The 16,746-nt window shown below is 34.5% G+C and overlaps 2 protein-coding genes across 3 annotated transcripts; one reads left to right on the forward strand and one right to left on the reverse strand.

Annotated features, from left to right (window-relative positions):
* The first annotated feature begins 2,165 nt into the window (after positions 1-2,165).
* LOC141712286 (transcriptional corepressor SEUSS-like) lies at positions 2,166-8,420 on the forward strand. The gene is made up of 9 exons (XM_074515161.1): positions 2,166-3,342; positions 3,430-3,549; positions 3,813-3,861; positions 4,163-4,377; positions 4,467-4,535; positions 5,381-5,478; positions 5,915-6,008; positions 6,769-6,838; positions 7,312-8,420. Exons 1-9 carry the CDS (start codon positions 2,506-2,508, stop codon positions 8,220-8,222), a joined length of 2,463 nt encoding a protein of 820 aa, XP_074371262.1. The 5' UTR covers positions 2,166-2,505; the 3' UTR covers positions 8,223-8,420.
* Positions 8,421-10,793: 2,373 nt separating this feature from the next.
* Positions 10,794-16,534, reverse strand: LOC141712287 (uncharacterized). 2 transcript variants are annotated; one of them, XM_074515163.1, is made up of 6 exons: positions 16,282-16,534; positions 14,534-14,687; positions 14,232-14,432; positions 13,764-13,928; positions 11,587-12,031; positions 10,794-10,937 (listed from the first exon to the last, which is right to left on the reverse strand). In XM_074515163.1, the coding sequence occupies exons 1-5, from the start codon at positions 16,413-16,415 to the stop codon at positions 11,588-11,590; spliced, it is 1,098 nt and encodes a 365-aa protein (XP_074371264.1). In that variant the 5' UTR covers positions 16,416-16,534; the 3' UTR covers positions 10,794-10,937; position 11,587. The 2 variants fall into 2 exon arrangements, with proteins under 2 accessions (XP_074371264.1, XP_074371263.1); XM_074515162.1 differs by lacking the exon at positions 10,794-10,937 and having other exon boundaries at positions 11,417-12,031; positions 16,282-16,532.
* Between the last annotated feature and the right edge of the window lie 212 nt (positions 16,535-16,746).

The raw sequence follows: 16,746 nt of genomic DNA on the forward strand, positions 1-16,746 counted from the left end.
ACAAATTATTTTTCCAATTTATTCAAGAATTTATGTTTAAATTTTTATTTAAATTTAAAAGTATTTAACATGATTATTTTTTCAACACGCCTTTAAAAATTTATGAAAATTATAACGAACTACTAATTTGAAACAGAGGGTTAACAAGAAAATCCAAAAAATTAAGTTAATATCAACTTTTGAAATATTTTTTAGATGGAAACTAACATATAATTTCAAACTCAGGTCAAAAATAAATTTATGTCCTATATTTCTTCTTGTGAAATTATAATTTTTTGGCCCCCACAAAAAAATATTAGTTGATTTCTTGACATTTTTGAACTTCATAATTTCTACGATAACATAATTATCTTAAAAATTAACTTCGAACTTGTAAATGATATTTTTTACAAAAACATGAATTTGAATTATGCATATTCTTTTCAAATTAATAGTCGAATTTAATTTGTGTACGTATTTTAAGATGCCCGTGAAAAGATGGTTTTACAAATTATATTGTAAACTTTCTCGTTTCTGAATACTTTACTGTTTAAATTTTCATTCATTTTTTTGTAAATATTTAACTGGATCATCTCATCTATATATCTTAAAATACTTGGAAAAATCAAATTGAACTACTAATTTTTATCGAAAAGTTGAGGAAAAATCCATATACTAAGTTGTTATCAACTTATAAAATATTGTTAGAACAATTTTCCAACGTAACATTTAATTTGAAATTCAGGTTATAAATGCATTTATGTCGTCTTTTTCTTTATTATGAAAGTATATTATATTTTTTATGTAATACAAAAACGTATAAATTGATTTCTCCACATTTCCAAACTTCACTATTTTTCACTAACAAATTCCTCTTATAAAATGAACTTCGTACTTGTAGAATTTTTTTGGATTTTATGAAAACATGAATTTTGATCATATACATTTTTGATTTAAAATTCATAATTGAGATTAACTTTTGTACATATTTTAAGATGTCCTATAAAAGATGATTTTATAAACTGTTTTTCAAAATTTATCGATTTTTTTAAAAAATAATGTGTAAATTTTTGTTTCAATTTGAAAAATGTTCTAGGAAAGTTATCTTTTCGCTACAAATTAAAATATTTTTAAAAAATAAGTCGAACTACTAATTTAAGACGACACATCAATAAAAACTCCACAAAACGGAATTTATATGGATATATAGAATGTGGTTGAACGGTTTTCAGAATAACATCTAATTTCAAATTCAGGTCATTAATGCATTAATAATATACATATACATTTACTGTGTGAAAATATAATGGATTTTTTGGGTCCCACCAACAAGTATGAAATTGACTTTTGAAATAATAAATTTAACACTCTTGAAATTCAAATTCTAATAATAATTAAGGGAAGAAATGTACAAGCATGATCCTAGATTTTATCAATATCCTCAAGATTTTAGTATTTTACTCACATATGCATGTACATTCATAATAATGGCAAATGTGTAATAAAATGAAAACTCAAGGCAAATTTCATATCATAGAACCTATATAAATCCATGACATCCAATGTTATGATCATCTCATGTACACATAACACACATACATTGTGTGTTTGTGTCAAAACACCATTTTTTATATTTTGTTATAGCAAGAAAAAGATTTGACTTTGATATTTGAGAAAAAAAGGTGTGTGTGAAATGTAAAAGAATGAATGATAAACATTTCAATTCAATCTAATGTAGCTTTGACGTCCCCTAGAACAACTCTCACTCTCACACACACAAAACACACACACATATACTCTCTCTCTCTAACTTTCTCTCTCTAAAAATCTAACATAGATAGATACAGCAAAGAACTAACAGCAAACTCTCTCTAGTCTTTATCTTTACTTTGTATCAGTTTTATAGACTTACAACTGCAACTTATACATACATAATCTTTACATATAGTGTTTGTGTATGAAATTAACTCAAACCAAGAAAAGGGCCATTTCAAGTGTTGGGTATATATGTGTGTGTAACTCTTATACATAAAAATTTGAGATTTAGTGGTAGTTTTGGTTGTGTTTGAATCAAAATCTTGGAATTTTATTGAAGATGTTAGTGTGGAATTTGCCTTTTTGTATCTAGTAAGTTTTTTCAGCTGTTTAAATGCCATAAATTTTACTATAGATCATGAATTTTTGTTTTATTTCGCATTTTAATGTATGATCAAATGGTTTGGTGTTGTTATTAGTTCTTTTTATGAGTGTGGTTATGGTAATTTATTAATGTTGTGTAGTAAAATTGTCATCTTTATTGAGATTGTTGTGTTTTTTGTTTAAAGATTACATTTTTAAGCTAAGATTGTGGAATGTGTAAATTTGTGGAATTGAAGTAAAGATTAATCGTGATTTTACAGATTTGGGAATATTTGTGTTTGGTTAATTTATTACTGTAGTTGTTGAATTAATTGAAAAGGTGTTTACTTTATGGAAATTTGAGTTTAAATGATTATTTGTTGGTTATGATAGATTCTTCAAAGATTAATGCAAGATTTGTGTATATATAGGTGTTGTATCAGAAAGATGGTGCCTTCGGGGCCTCCGGGTGGGGGGCAGTCTATTCCACCTTCACTGCTGAGGTCGAATTCCGGCCTCATGGGTGGTCAAGGTGGTTCTGTTAATTCTCCTCAGAATGGCTTCAGTATGCAGCAGCGCAATCAGTTCAATGGCATGAATATGCTGGCTAATGGGGCGAATGTTTCGTCTCTCCTCCATCCGAGTTTTGGAAATGGTGGTCCAAGCGCTGCTCTTTCCGGACCAGGGAGTTCGCAGAGGGGAGTTATTGATCATGGGGCAGATTCTGATCTACTTTCGAGTGTTAATACTGGAATGGGTTTCAATACCCAACAGAATAAACAATTGCAACAGTTTCCTGCCCCCAATAATTTGCATCAGCAGACACAGTATCCATCTGCTCGAGCTGGAGTTGGACCTGTAAAGATCGAGGCCCAAATGACAAATGATCAATATGGACAATCATCAATGCAGTTGCAAGCTATGCGAAATCCTCAACAAGTGCAGGCAATGCGAGGTTTGGCTCCAGCAAAGATTGAGGGCCAACACTCTGATCAGTCGTATATGCATCCACAGCAGCATCAGCAGATGCTTCAAATGACCAGGCAGGCCCCTGTATTGCATCATCAGAGACTCATGATGCAGCAACAAATCCTGAAATTTCAATCTCAACAAAGATCCCCTGTGCAATCTCAGTTCCAGCCACAGAATTTGCCAGCAAGATCTCCGTCCAAACCAGTATATGAACCGGGAATGTGTGCCAGGCGGTTGACACAATATATGTATCAACAACAACAGAGACCTCAGGTGAGATCTAGCTATCTTGTATGATCCTTGTGTTTGTTGATTATGTGAGTATGCCACCAAAGCCCTTTCTGATCTTTGTAATTGTAGGACAACAATATTGAGTTCTGGAGGAAATTTGTTGCCGAGTACTTTACTCGAAATGCCAAGAAAAAATGGTGTGTTTCAATGTATGGAAATGGTCGCCAAACTACTGGAGTTTTTCCCCAGGTTTGTTGCTTACACACTTTTTTGAGTCAAACAAACCTTAGTGTTACCCGCTTTAGTTGATGAGTAACATGTTCTCGTAATTTACATGGTAACTTGTTAGAGCGTGGATCTGATTTTCTGTTTGCTTAAATGTGAGCGAATTTTAGTTCCAAGGTTTATGACATTAAAATATTAACTTTTTTTGTAATAAAGCTTTTGTAAACTATACATGTTCCTGTTGAAACAGCTTAGAAGTGATATAATCCTTATTTGTAATTGTGCAGGATGTATGGCACTGTGAAATATGTAACCGCAAACCTGGCCGTGGTTTTGGTGAGTTTGTTTCTTTGTTGAGAGTCTTGGTTTTCTTTAATTCTTATTGTTGTCTGGCTGATTTAATTTGTCTGTTTAGCTCAGTGCAATTTTTTTTTAAATAAATAGTCACATAGGGTTAGTTATTAAAGTTAATGCAGTCTTTATGTACACATACATATACGTTGATATATAGTTACATACATGCATCACAGACACCAACACACACACATGTATACGTGAGTGTGTGTACATAATGCCTTTACATAAATAGTATATATATTTGTTATCATTCATCTTGAAATATTAAGCACGCATGCAGAAGCAACAGCGGATGTTCTGCCTAGGCTTTTTAAAATGAAGTACGAGAGCGGTACTTTAGAAGAACTTCTTTATGTTGACATGCCCAGAGAGTACCAGAACTCGTCTGGTCAGATTGTCCTCGACTACGAAAAAGCCATCCAAGAAAGTGTGTTCGAGCAACTCCGTGTAGTCCGTGATGGACGATTGAGGCTAGTTTTTTCTTCCGACCTAAAGGTTATACACCGAATGTGATAATAGTTTTACGAAAACATGTTAATGTTAATATATATTCATTGCATCTATTCTTGTCTCCCTATCACCAGATATGCTCTTGGGAGTTCTGCGCCCGGCATCACGAAGAGCTTATCCCTCGAAGATTATTGATACCGCAGGTATGGGTTGAGATCTTACTAATATCATAGGACATTCTTACTTCTTTGATACATAAACTTTTTCTTTCTTTAAAGAAATGAGTCTTTGTTTCATTACCACTGGTCTTTCTTTGTTGGATTCTGTTTTTCGAGGTGATATCAAATTAGCTTTCCTTCTTATATGTTATTTAAAGAGCTATCACGTGAGGGTTAAGGTTTGCATATCCTGAGATCAGTAAGAAATGTTCACATAGAAACCTGTACAGCTGACACTTTATTTTTGTATTTAAATTATGTCTCCTTACAGTTACAACCATCCACACCTGGATTAAATATCGGTGTGTTGATCTTTAAAAAAGTTTGAAAACTGTGATCCTTGGGCAATAAGAAAGTATGTACCATTTTAGGTTTCAGCAGTCTCATTAATATATTAGTTTTTCAATATTCACATATGTTACGTAGTCATAAGTCAATTACCATGATGTTGTCAAGCAATGTAAAATGACATCTCTAATCTAATATTTTTGTTATGCCATGTAACCTTTTAAAAACAAGCACCCTTCATATTTATAGCACCTGTGATTGATAAGTCATCACATGAAGTATATATACATGTCCTTGGTGTTACAAATGTGAAGTCCTGTTTCTTGTTATCTTTCTTGACGTTGACCTGTTTACTATTTCACACATTTAATTTATTTTCATGCTACATTTTGTGGATTATAAGGTGGGGTAATGAGGTAAACAGGCTTAGTTAGCTTGTACTAAGTTTTCAAGTTATCAGAATTGTGTGCTTTCAAGTGAGTTTGAAATATATCTGGGGGTTTATGCCGATGCATATCGACTTTTGCTGACTGTACATGCAGGTTAGTCAGCTTGGAGCCGCTGCTCAAAAGTATCAGGCTGCTACTCAAAACACATCACCTAATTTATCTGTTCCAGAATTGCAAAATAACTGTAACATGTAAGTCTTGTATCCATTCCCCCTCCCCTCAAAATGCAATTCTTCTTATTCTTTCCTTATATTGAAATCTCGCAGTTCATTCTACTTCAAATTCTTAGGTCCTAGGGAGACCAATTGTTCCTAATTGAAGAATGAATATTAGACAGAAAGAGAAATTATTCGCATGCTCTATTCAGTAGATTTTATGTTCTAATACCTATCAAACAGTTTTAAATTCAATATGTGCTATGTACCCATGCATGTGTGAATATAGTTTATCATTCCTTCATCAGGGTAAAGTGCTGCACATGGCTGCATGCACTTGTACTTTGAAGGGAGGGGAGGTAAAAAAACTCTATATTATTTGTCATAGATGCATATCGATTGTACACATTCTCGCAGTGCTTTATAGGTGTTTGGTGTGTGTAATGTTCTTTTATTATTAATTCTGTTCTAGGTTTGTTGCATCAGCACGACAGTTGGCAAAAATGTTGGAGGTACCCCTGGTAAATGATTTGGGGTACACTAAGCGATATGTGCGGTGTCTGCAGGTATTGCACTTCTACATATTTGATAATGCTTCTGACATTCTCAAGCCATCTATGTTACAAATAAATTGAGATATATGGGATGTATAGATTCGTGGGAAGTTGATTAACGACTAGGGTTTAATTAATGTAACAGATAAATATGTGGCTAGTATTAAAATGGTTATTCTGTTGCTATTGTAATCTAACTTTCTATCATATCATTTATCTATAACTCATATATATTCATACCTTTTGCGTGTGTGTGGGTTAGAGGGATATTTTGACTTGTACTTGCAACTAGGTTCGCCTGGTTGAATCATAAATCATAATTAATTACCTAAAGCGCTTTTTTGAGTATGGGGCTCACCTGATATGGAAGACTCTTTGAAAAATCTGCAATAAATAAGTATATGTATTTGTTGCTTTTTATATATTTTTTCTTTTTTAATTCCGTCCATCATTGTGTTAGTTAAGTAGATGATTTTGACGCTAATGGAATCCTTTCCTGCAATTTTCCCTTTAGATATTCAATATTATTTGTATTAAACTGATGTGAACTTCTTATGTTACGTCCCTTAGACACTTAAATTTTCCCTTTTATTGAGAGTCTGGGTCACATTATTTTAGGTTTCTCTTTCTAGCACAACATGGTTGAAAGTATCAGGACTAGCTTGTGAAAACTACACAACTATGTTGTAGTTCATACAGATTGGCTTGAATATTTTAGATTGTATTGATGCATAGTTTACTTATTACTTATTTGTTTGTCGCTACAATGCAGATATCAGAAGTGGTTAATAGCATGGGAGATCTAATCGATAACAGCGTAAGAAATGGGATTGGACCTATGGGTAAGCAATTAAAAACAGCTTTTAATTTTCACCACTGACCTGGATTTATTTACAGAAATAAAATATCTCATTAAATAAGGGTTTGAATTACTTAAATGTAAATGAAGATTTACAAACATAAAAGTATAATCTAGCTTGGCTCTTTTGTTTACATGCACAAAGTTTGGTATTTAAACTTGAATCTCTGGAGTAACTGATAACTCTCAAAGTTTAGGCCATAACACCTGAATGTTCGCAAAACAACCACACATCTGTTGTGTAGGGCATAAACCAAGTAAATAGGCTAGAATAACTATTGGCTTCCTCATAATAGCCTTTCTTCTAGTTCATTTTACTTGGAAAATTTCCTTCTAGTTCCTCCTGAATGTCATTCTTTCAAAATGGTACTGTAATTTTATTTTATGCTTGTGCAAATTTTGATGTTCAATGGATGCTAAATTACCTTCTGCATTAATTTTGTTTTTTTTCCTTAGAGAGCTTGGCCAAGTTTCCTCGCAGAACAGGTTCTTTTTCAGGAACTCAATCTCAGATCCAGCAACCTGAGCAAAAACTGCAACAGCAAACAGTCACCGAGAACTCCAATAACGAGGACTCTGTCCAGGCTACCATAATGCAAATGGCTTCCATCAACAAGGGTATGCAGAGCGTGAATAACTCTCTGAACTCGGCACCTGCTACTTCTTCCACCAGTACCATTGCAGGCCTTCTAAATCAGAACTCATCGAGTTCTAGACAACAAAACCCAGGACATAGTGCAAACAGTCCGTACGGAGGAGGTGGAACTCAGATTCCTTCTCCTGGTTCCTCAGCTAATATTCCGCAAGTACAGTACAACCATTCTCCTTTCCAGTCACCAACCCCTTCCGCAACTAACACCCCCCCACAAACTTTGTATAATGGATTGACAGCTTCAGCGCACATGAATACTGTAATTTCTCCAAATATTTCCATGCAACAGCCTGCTGTTTCAGCTGATCCCGACCCCAATGATTCACAGAGCTCTGTCCAAAAAATTATAAATGATATTTTGATGTCTTCGCAACTTGGTGGTAATGGTATGGCAGGTGGGGGTTCATTAGGAAATGAGATGAAAAATGCAAACAGATTAGTACAGTCAAGCAGTAATGGCAGCCTCGGTGGTGGTAATAGCCTCGTCGCAAATGGAACCGTCAATGGAAATTCAGATGTTGGGGTTTCTGGATTTGGAAACATGGGTAATGGGCTTGGAGCCCGAACTGCAATGCTCCATAATTCTGCCAGCATGAATGAAAGGGTAGGGATGAGAAATCGAGATCAGAACATGACTAATCATCAGCAAGAGGATATGAGTATGCTTAATGGTCTTGGAGCAGTTAATAGTTTCAATGGTCTACAATTTGACTGAAAATCATCTCCATAAAGTTCCATGTAGATTGCGCTTGGAAGAGAAGTTGACCTGGCCATGTGGAGCTAAAACTGGTTAGATATATGAATGAATTAGGGCTTCCCTTGGCACTATGTACTAGTTTTAGAGAGAAAAAAACATATAACAGTGTTTGGTCATTAAGATGTGAAATACATCGAGTTGCTCTTTTTGTCCTCCCATATTTTTCTTTACTTGGTCTTTTTATCAAAATTTGATACATTAGATAAATTCCTGCCTGCTTGTTCTTGCAAACACCACTGGGATTGGAAATACAGGAAGAGTGGAGCTTTTGCAGGTTGAAGTATATTAAAACTTGAACTCCACTTCCTGTATATCCTTTATCCAGCTGTTTGCAAATTCAGAGGCTTCTTCTCTAGTTACTGTATGACTATATATATTCCTATGGGTTGTGTGGTGCCAGTATGATTGGTAAGAGCATCTTGGCCGAGGATTTTATTATCATTCGTCCATGATGTGTTTCTTGGTATGTGTGTGTGTGTCACAAATTCGCGTGAACACACAAATTTAGTTTCTTGATCAACTGGTTCAAGAAAAAACACACATACGTACACATAGGTTCTTGATCAACTGGTTCAAGAAGAAAATTGTGGTGCCATGCGGAATCCCTCCGTGTACATTGCATTATCATTCTGCTGCGAACATAGGTATGTTTTTCCCTTTCATTTTACAAGTAAAAGTATTACAATCCTTCCTGCTATAAAAGCTACTTCATAGTCATTAAAACATATATTCTCCTCCAGGCTTACTTTAATAACTCGAACTTGGAAATATAAATAACGCGCACATAGAGATGTTAAGTGTTTAGTCAGTCCAAATGAACACCTCTTATCCTTTGCTTTCTGGTCATGGTATATTACTTTATCACAAAAATTTAAATATCCAAGCACATATGCCTAGGTGTGCTTCCATCAGATCTGGACTCTCAAACCTTTGTCACCTAGAGCGATATTGGATAGACTAATGCCCTGGAGATTCTTATTGTACTTCATACACCTAGTACTGATAATGTTCAGGAGTTTGTTGTTTTTTACTCCCTCCGTCCCTTTTTAGTTGTCATATTTGTAAAAAAAATTGTCCCTAAATAGTTGGCACATTTCCCATTCTAATCCATTTTTATAGAGTTTTTTCCATCTATAACCTTACATATCTATTTCCAATGGTTATATTTAGTGTAGACACATATAACTCACCCTTAAATGCAATAATTAGGGGCAAACATGGAAACCGAGTAAAGAATTAAATGTTTCTTAATATATGTGTTTTTTGCAAATGTGACAACTAAAAAGGACGGAGTGAGTATATAAACTTGGGAGAAATAATTAGATGTATATACTTCAATTTTGATCTGTTAATTTTATATTTGTAAGAAGGTTATTGCACTCATCAATTGAGTACGGTCATGCATATCTTGTAATTATATATATCTTCGTAACAAAATACTTATTCTTTTTTTGTGTTCTTGACTTCAGCTATCTTTAAAAATGTTAAATATTAATTCTGTCATCTTTAGGTGATGTAGAATAAGATTTTGCAGTTTTAGTGAATAGGGTGAACTCTGGGATCACCCATGTCTTTCTATCCCCATCCTTGTTGCCAGTGTGATGGTGATACTTTCTTTTTTCCTCCGAATCCTAGATAAGCAACTTGGTAGAATGCTCCTGATATCATGTATTGATGCCACACTGGCAGAGTCGTGGACATTGAGCTTGTGAGAAGTGAATTTGTCAGCATTTTTGTAAATGAATGAGGTTGTTCTCTTTCAACAACAAGATTGTCTTAGATAGTACTGATGCAGTTGATTTGAGCTTCAGTATCAGATTTTCATTTTCTAGACATCCATAGAGGGGATTCGAGAATAAATTATACATGAACAAATTCCGTAGCGTAAATCTTTCATGAAACGTGTCTCCAGTCCCGCAAAAGCATTACAGTAGATTCGTATGAAACAGTTCTACTGTCATCTGCAAGGCACACAAATGCTAATGTCATTCATTTGTATTTTTGTATAGAATACGATAGTCATAATTTGGGAGTAAAATGAATGCATTATCAAATTTGATGCTACCTAGTCCAACTCAAATATTCCAGCACAAGATATCTTTATTTTTAGATAAAAATCATGCCGTTGAGTCCCAACTCCAGTCCTAATTACAAAGTTTCCGGACACGAACTTCCCCACTTTTAGGCCTTGTTTCGATGATGCCCTTGGAGGAAAAGTGTTGAAATTCTAAAGTCTTTTCTTGAATTTTTCTTATGAAGCAGGGGGGTGTTTTAAGAGAGATTCATGAGATTTTAGAGTGTCTCACAGTTTGTTGTAATGGAAAAAGTTATGTATGCTAGTATATTTCTTTCAGTGCGACTTTTCCTTTTCTTCCTTTCGATCATTCCGTTGTTAATATTAGAACTCCGAGTTTGTAAAATTAAATGACTTGTGCTATATCCATGAAATAACAAAAAAAAAGACATACAAATGAACATTATCATCAAATTATGGTTTGTTGGTAACATATAGATATCCTATACCCCGATTTTACTTTAACATTTCATCAGATAAATTAATATTACAAGCTAAAGAGGAAATGTCTAAAACACAACACTACACTTGCAGAAATTTACTTGTTCCAGACTTCCCGTGCAAGTTTGGTACATAATTGTAAATGCACAAATCCTCGCCTGCATTCACATTAAAAATCATTTATATCTAAGCTAGAGTATGTACTTGGAAACATTAAACTAGGAAAAAATTTGTGAAATGACATGTAGCTGCATAAGACTTTCAAGATTTACACAAATTTAAACTTGTACACACTGAATATATAAAGTGAAAGCTACTGCTATCAAAAGTGCAGCAACTGCAGCTAATTAGGTAGGTTTGCACATGTTTATATTTCTAAAAGAGCCCAGCTGACCATATGGGCAAGATATTACGAGATCACTCCAGCATTTTTTAACTGAGCCCAACAAATCATAAACACCTAATGAACCCACTAAAGATCACTTGTTGAAAGGCTTCAAGCTCGTATTCTTTATTATGCATTATTTGAGCTTTGGTCCAGTTTGTCAGTGAAGTTCGCAAGCCAGTCAATTATGAATAAGAGCTTCCAATCATGTGCTTTTTTACGCATATTTTAAAGCAAGTACACACGAAGGGGTTCAACATCAAAAATGTAATACTTGCAATTTTTAGCACAGCCGTCTCTACAATTATAAATTCTATAACACAAGCCCCATGTTATACTTGCAACTTTAGGAATCTAAAGCTTTAGCCTTGGCAACTCTCTTTCATAGGGTTTAAGACAAACATGTTTCAATACAAACCAACCTCAAAAGGAATAATCCTTCAAATCAGCCCTTGAGTCACTAATCTCCATGTCACCCATGCATTCTTCAGCACTAAGGGGAGGTAGTTGCTTAGTCTTTCGCCTCAAGTTGTGCTTATGCCATTCACTCTTAAAGTGCTCCCTGTATTGCTTTGTATCACCGACATATGCATTGCATGTACCGCATTTGCTCTGCTGCTTCACATCTCCTACTGCATCTGCTTTTTTCTCAGAGATTGTTTGCTTCTGCAATTTCTCACTCAGTTGGATGTCAGAAGCTGTAGAAGCCTTGGGCAAGTTTGATGAAGGTTCCTCATGATCATCATAGTGATCCACATTTGTGTCCCCTTCTGCATGCACAGAGATGGCAAGTATTTCCAACCTGCCCTGCAAATTCCTTACCACAGCATCACAATCTCGGAAAAAGCCTGGGTCCATCTCACATATCTGCACAGCCATTGGATAACAATAAAATACTGAAAGAACTAGATCTAGTTTTACGAGCATCACTGTAGAAAGAAGTCCTAGTCCCTGACGGCATTTCAAACCAGGTAAATGAGACAATTCTAACAGGGAAGTATGTTACTAAGAGGGGGCACTGCCTTGAACAATAATTTTATTACCATGGCCATAGTTGCTATGGTGCGATTTTTAATATTCCACAAAATTAGGATAGTGCATGATGCATCACATATCTTGACATGAAAAGTTAAACGCACACAATTCTTTTGCAGAAAACATTAGTGTAGATCCAAGATATACAACTATCTGCATTTTGTCTAGACTCCAAGAATAATTCTAGAAGGCGTTCAGGTGGAAACACGAGTTGATACATAGAGCTAAGAAGCTAGTTGGCTACTGTTTATAAGTAAGCAAGTGCCTCCCTTGCAAGTATGAATAGTTTTGGGTACAGAAAACCCAGCAACATAGTAAATCACAGCTATTAAAAGTTTGAAAATATATGCCTTCAGGACTGAGGCTGGAGGAGGCAGTAGATACACCTTTAAGGCCTTGCCTTGGCTAATGCAAGGGTCTTTAAAGATTGGAAGCCCAAGGCACAAGTTTTTATTTTGACTACTTAGGCTTATATGCCTTACAATTGAGTGTTTGTTCTAACAAATCTCGGAGATGAGCGAGAATCGAACCCAGGCCCAGGGACGGCAAGAGATAAGCTCGCTTAAGCTATCTCGTTGCACTCAGGCACAAGATAATTGAAAGGGGGCTCTCATGGAATTCTGCTAAGAGCCTAAGATGAGACATAGGTTGTCAGGAATAGACAGTCAGGCTTACTAAGTCAGGCTTATTACTAGTTACTAGTATCAATAGTAAGGGTAAACTGGTATGCTACCAATTACTAAGGAGTTAAGTATTCACTAGAGCCTATAAATAGACTGATCAATTGTAATGGTCAGATTATGCATTTTATGAAAAGGAATTATATTCCCCCAAATCTGTCTCTCTCTAAACTCTTTCTCTCTCTATAACAGAATTCTGTCTTCTTCTTCAAGTTACTTGATTCTCTAAGCTTATTCTATCTGTTCTTCACCTAATCTCTCTGTTTCTCTATAGATTATAGTCTGTAATCTCTGCTTGTTTACATTTCAAGTTCTCGTAAATCAAAACAATCACAAAAATATTCAAAAACACTAAGTCAGAAACCCTAGTTCCTGACATAGGTCAACCTTTACTTCATATTGCTACCGCCTGATTTTTCCTTCTTGTAGTGGTATTTTACACTTCAATAATATTTTCTCAGCTAATTCTTTAAGGATATTTTAATTCTTTACCCCCGATAAACAAACTTGTCTTCACCTTGCCTAACAAGAGAGAACCATGCTGTCAAGTTATGTTTTATCAATAATTCTTCATATATTTTAAATGCGCGTGGGCATATTGCTTTTGGCTTGTACTAATGTTCCCTTGCCAAAGCACAAATTGGACTTTCCTCGCTCCCTCCATTTATATTAGTAGGTCCCTCCCTCCCTCTGTATCTTTAGCATTATGAATTAGCAGTCCTAGGAAATACTCACACAACTGATATAAAGATAAAGAGCAATTAGGGTAAATATCACAGCCACTGTCAATTGCGCATTAGTAAAGCAATTGCATAAATCAAGTACACAGTCAAAGAGTAACAATTTTTAGAAGTGAAGGTTCTGTGTTTAAAAAAGTATCTTACAACAGAGAGCTGATCTCCAGATTCTTCTTTCGAAACAATGCTGGATTTCCATTCATTTAGTTTCTCAAAAACAGAAGAAGCATGTCCAGGCACAGTCAGACGTAATCTCATAGGAGATCGTTTTATGGGAAAGCTTTTCTGAAGCTCACGAATCACTTCAAGTGCCTGCAGAAAGAATAGATAATAAGTAAAATATGCTAAAAGTCAACTTTTAGATAGGAAACATCTTGGCAAATAAGATGTATGCTATAGAGTTTAGAAGTCATATACTGGATCAAATTGAACAAACTAAATAATAAACTTTTACTCATTTTAAGAAACAAATGCAGCAATCAAATGAAAACAAGATTCAACTTCAAAATGGCATTAAGAATTGAATGAAGGGCATTATTTTGTTCTATCAACTCAGGGAAACATTTATCGTCATAATGATAGTTTCTCACTAATATGCAGCAACATTCGACACACCTGTTTCTTTGAGCTGTTATGCGGATCAACTGCAAAATGTATTTCATGCATCAAACGCTCAATCATGCTGATAGTATAAGGTCGGTGAGTTTCAGGGTTGATGGTCTTTTGCATGACAATTGTTGCAATATCCCTAAACTGGCTTGTCAACTGCGATTCTCGTTCCTTTCCAGCAACTTGTAGCTCTCCTTTTTCCAAAATCTGTAAGAAAAGAGCCAGTACAGAACCCAATTACTTAAAACAAAACTACTGATATAACATAAGGCTTGACGCTTGATGTAATTAAATAAGCTATTACAAACCTCCAAACAAATTTTTTCATGATCGATTTTTTCCTCATCATCGTATTCATCATTCCCAAAAGCTTTTCTTAAATCCCTCGATTTGGCAAGGACTCCTTTTGAGACATTAGAATACACTGTATGTGATTGCAAGACTTCATCCAAATCTTTTTCTCTATATTATGAAACATCAGACCTTGTAAGTCTAACTGTACATGATAAGGAGCTTTTTGATCTGCTTATACAGTAAACAGAGAAATAGATGGAGATAGCTAGCTTACATAACTGAAATTTATGAAAGATCAAAAAATATTTTTCTCATCAAGACTCAAGTCTAAATATTCAAATCCAAAGACATAGTTACTGTGCATAACAAAGGTTTGTTGCACAATAGAACCCAAAAATGTTCATTTTGATTCAAGAGTGCAGTGTCTCACTCAAAAATTATAGAGAAAGTATGTTTTGAAATAAAAAACACTAGCATGTTTTCAGAAATTAAAATAGAGACCACGGAACAAATAGAAGTAGAACTGCAATTTAGTTCTACAAGTCAAGGCAAGTGATTAAATTTGAAACAAAAATGAGACTAAAAAATGTATACCTACCGGTTTATCAAAGTAAAGGTTCAGATATATCTAACAAGATTTAAATCAATGTAAAACTATGCATATGTACTGCACTAAGTAACGATAATCCAACTTTGAATCAGCAATTGAATCTTTGTACAGCGCTTTTGAATAAGCAACAATGTACACATCATTCCGGGAGTAAAAGATGGTTTTCGACAACATATAAATTGTACATACAGCTTGACACCAAACATTGTAAGTAAAACCACTTACTAAATCATATTTTCTATTAATATGAGCACTATACCAAAGCCAAATGATAATACCAGTTCACTAATATGTAAGGAGTACTATCATATCAGTTAACATTCAAACAAAATAATAACAGAAAACGAATAATCTATTGAAATAATGGATTAGCATTTAGCAGCATCTTCTGTGCCTAGTATATGTAAAACCTAAATAATACATATATATAATATACCCATACACACGCAAGCTTAGTACAAAAATAGAAAAACAATGATCGGAGATACAAAAGCAAACATCAATTATATATAAAATGATTAACAGTTAGCAGCAGTAGCTGCACCAACTGGCCAGTAAAATCTAACAAAAATATGTACGTCTATATCTGATGGTTAAAAACAGATATTAAACAATCTATCAACAATACATTAGTGTTTAGCAGAATCGTATATTCCTGTCCCATATATAACCTACCGAAAATAAACAAACCCACATAAGCAAAGAAGCATGCTACAAAGCAAAATATAAATAATTCAAAAACTTAAAACATAATAAATTAGGCATTTAGCAAGCTAGATCTACGACAATAGTCTATATAAAACCTAACAAATACTCATAATAAATTCGGCATATAGCAAGCTAGATCTATACCAATAGTCTGTGTGAAACCTAACGAAAGCTCATAATATCACATATTAGCATTTAGCATCATCATCTACACCAATAGTATATATAAAGCCCTAACGAAAACACGAGCATATAGAATAACAATGAACGAAGGCTACAAAAGCAAAATATCACCTAAAAGGAGCAATAAAACCCTAACGATTATGATATATTAAAAAATAGCATAATAAATTAATCAAAAAAGCATACATATAGAAGAGCATATATAATCATGATATATGCAAATAATAAATGTAAAACTGTGATCAATAGAGAAAATCATACACGCCGGAGCGCCAGGAGAGGACTTTGTTCTTGTAACAAGCGATTTCGAAGCGACAGCCGTGTTTTTTGAGACGAACGACGGCGACGTTGGTGAGGCGTTTCTGACCTACAGGTTGCACTATCGTCTTCGACATATTTTTGTTAACTCGAAGCGGGAAGATGTGGATTGATGTTAACGGATTTATAGAAACCGAGATGAGTTGGGATCGGGTTTGGGGTAGGGTTTAATTTTGTGAGGTTCGGGCTGGGATTTTGTCCGGGTCGGAATACACTAATGCCCGGAATACATCAATGGCCCGTTTTGAAAACCGAATTTCATTTGAAATTCAAATAAACTGTTTGAGAATTTGGATTTAAATTTCATTTGGAATTCAGATATTCAAATATTAGTATAAACATGATAATTTGAAATGATAACTTAAATCCTTTCATTTGAAATCTCTCATTTGAAATGAAATATAAGTT

The sequence above is a fragment of the Apium graveolens genome, chromosome 3 (assembly GCF_009905375.1).
Source record: "Apium graveolens cultivar Ventura chromosome 3, ASM990537v1, whole genome shotgun sequence".
In the NCBI taxonomy this organism is placed as follows: domain Eukaryota; kingdom Viridiplantae; phylum Streptophyta; class Magnoliopsida; order Apiales; family Apiaceae; genus Apium; species Apium graveolens.

Coding starts and splice junctions, on each gene's coding strand:
- LOC141712286 (XM_074515161.1), top strand. CDS start 2,506: ATGCAAGATTTGTGTATATATAGGTGTTGTATCAGAAAGATGGTGCCT. Junction 5,479..5,914: donor TTGCAAAATAACTGTAACAT/GTAAGTCTTGTA, acceptor ATTCTGTTCTAG/GTTTGTTGCATCAGCACGAC. Junction 6,839..7,311: donor AAATGGGATTGGACCTATGG/GTAAGCAATTAA, acceptor TTTTTTCCTTAG/AGAGCTTGGCCAAGTTTCCT.
- LOC141712287 (XM_074515163.1), bottom strand. CDS start 16,415: ATGTCGAAGACGATAGTGCAACCTGTAGGTCAGAAACGCCTCACCAAC. Junction 13,929..14,231: donor ATAACAGCTCAAAGAAACAG/GTGTGTCGAATG, acceptor TTCTTTCTGCAG/GCACTTGAAGTGATTCGTGA. Junction 12,032..13,763: donor CTGGAGATCAGCTCTCTGTT/GTAAGATACTTT, acceptor ATGGCTGTGCAG/ATATGTGAGATGGACCCAGG.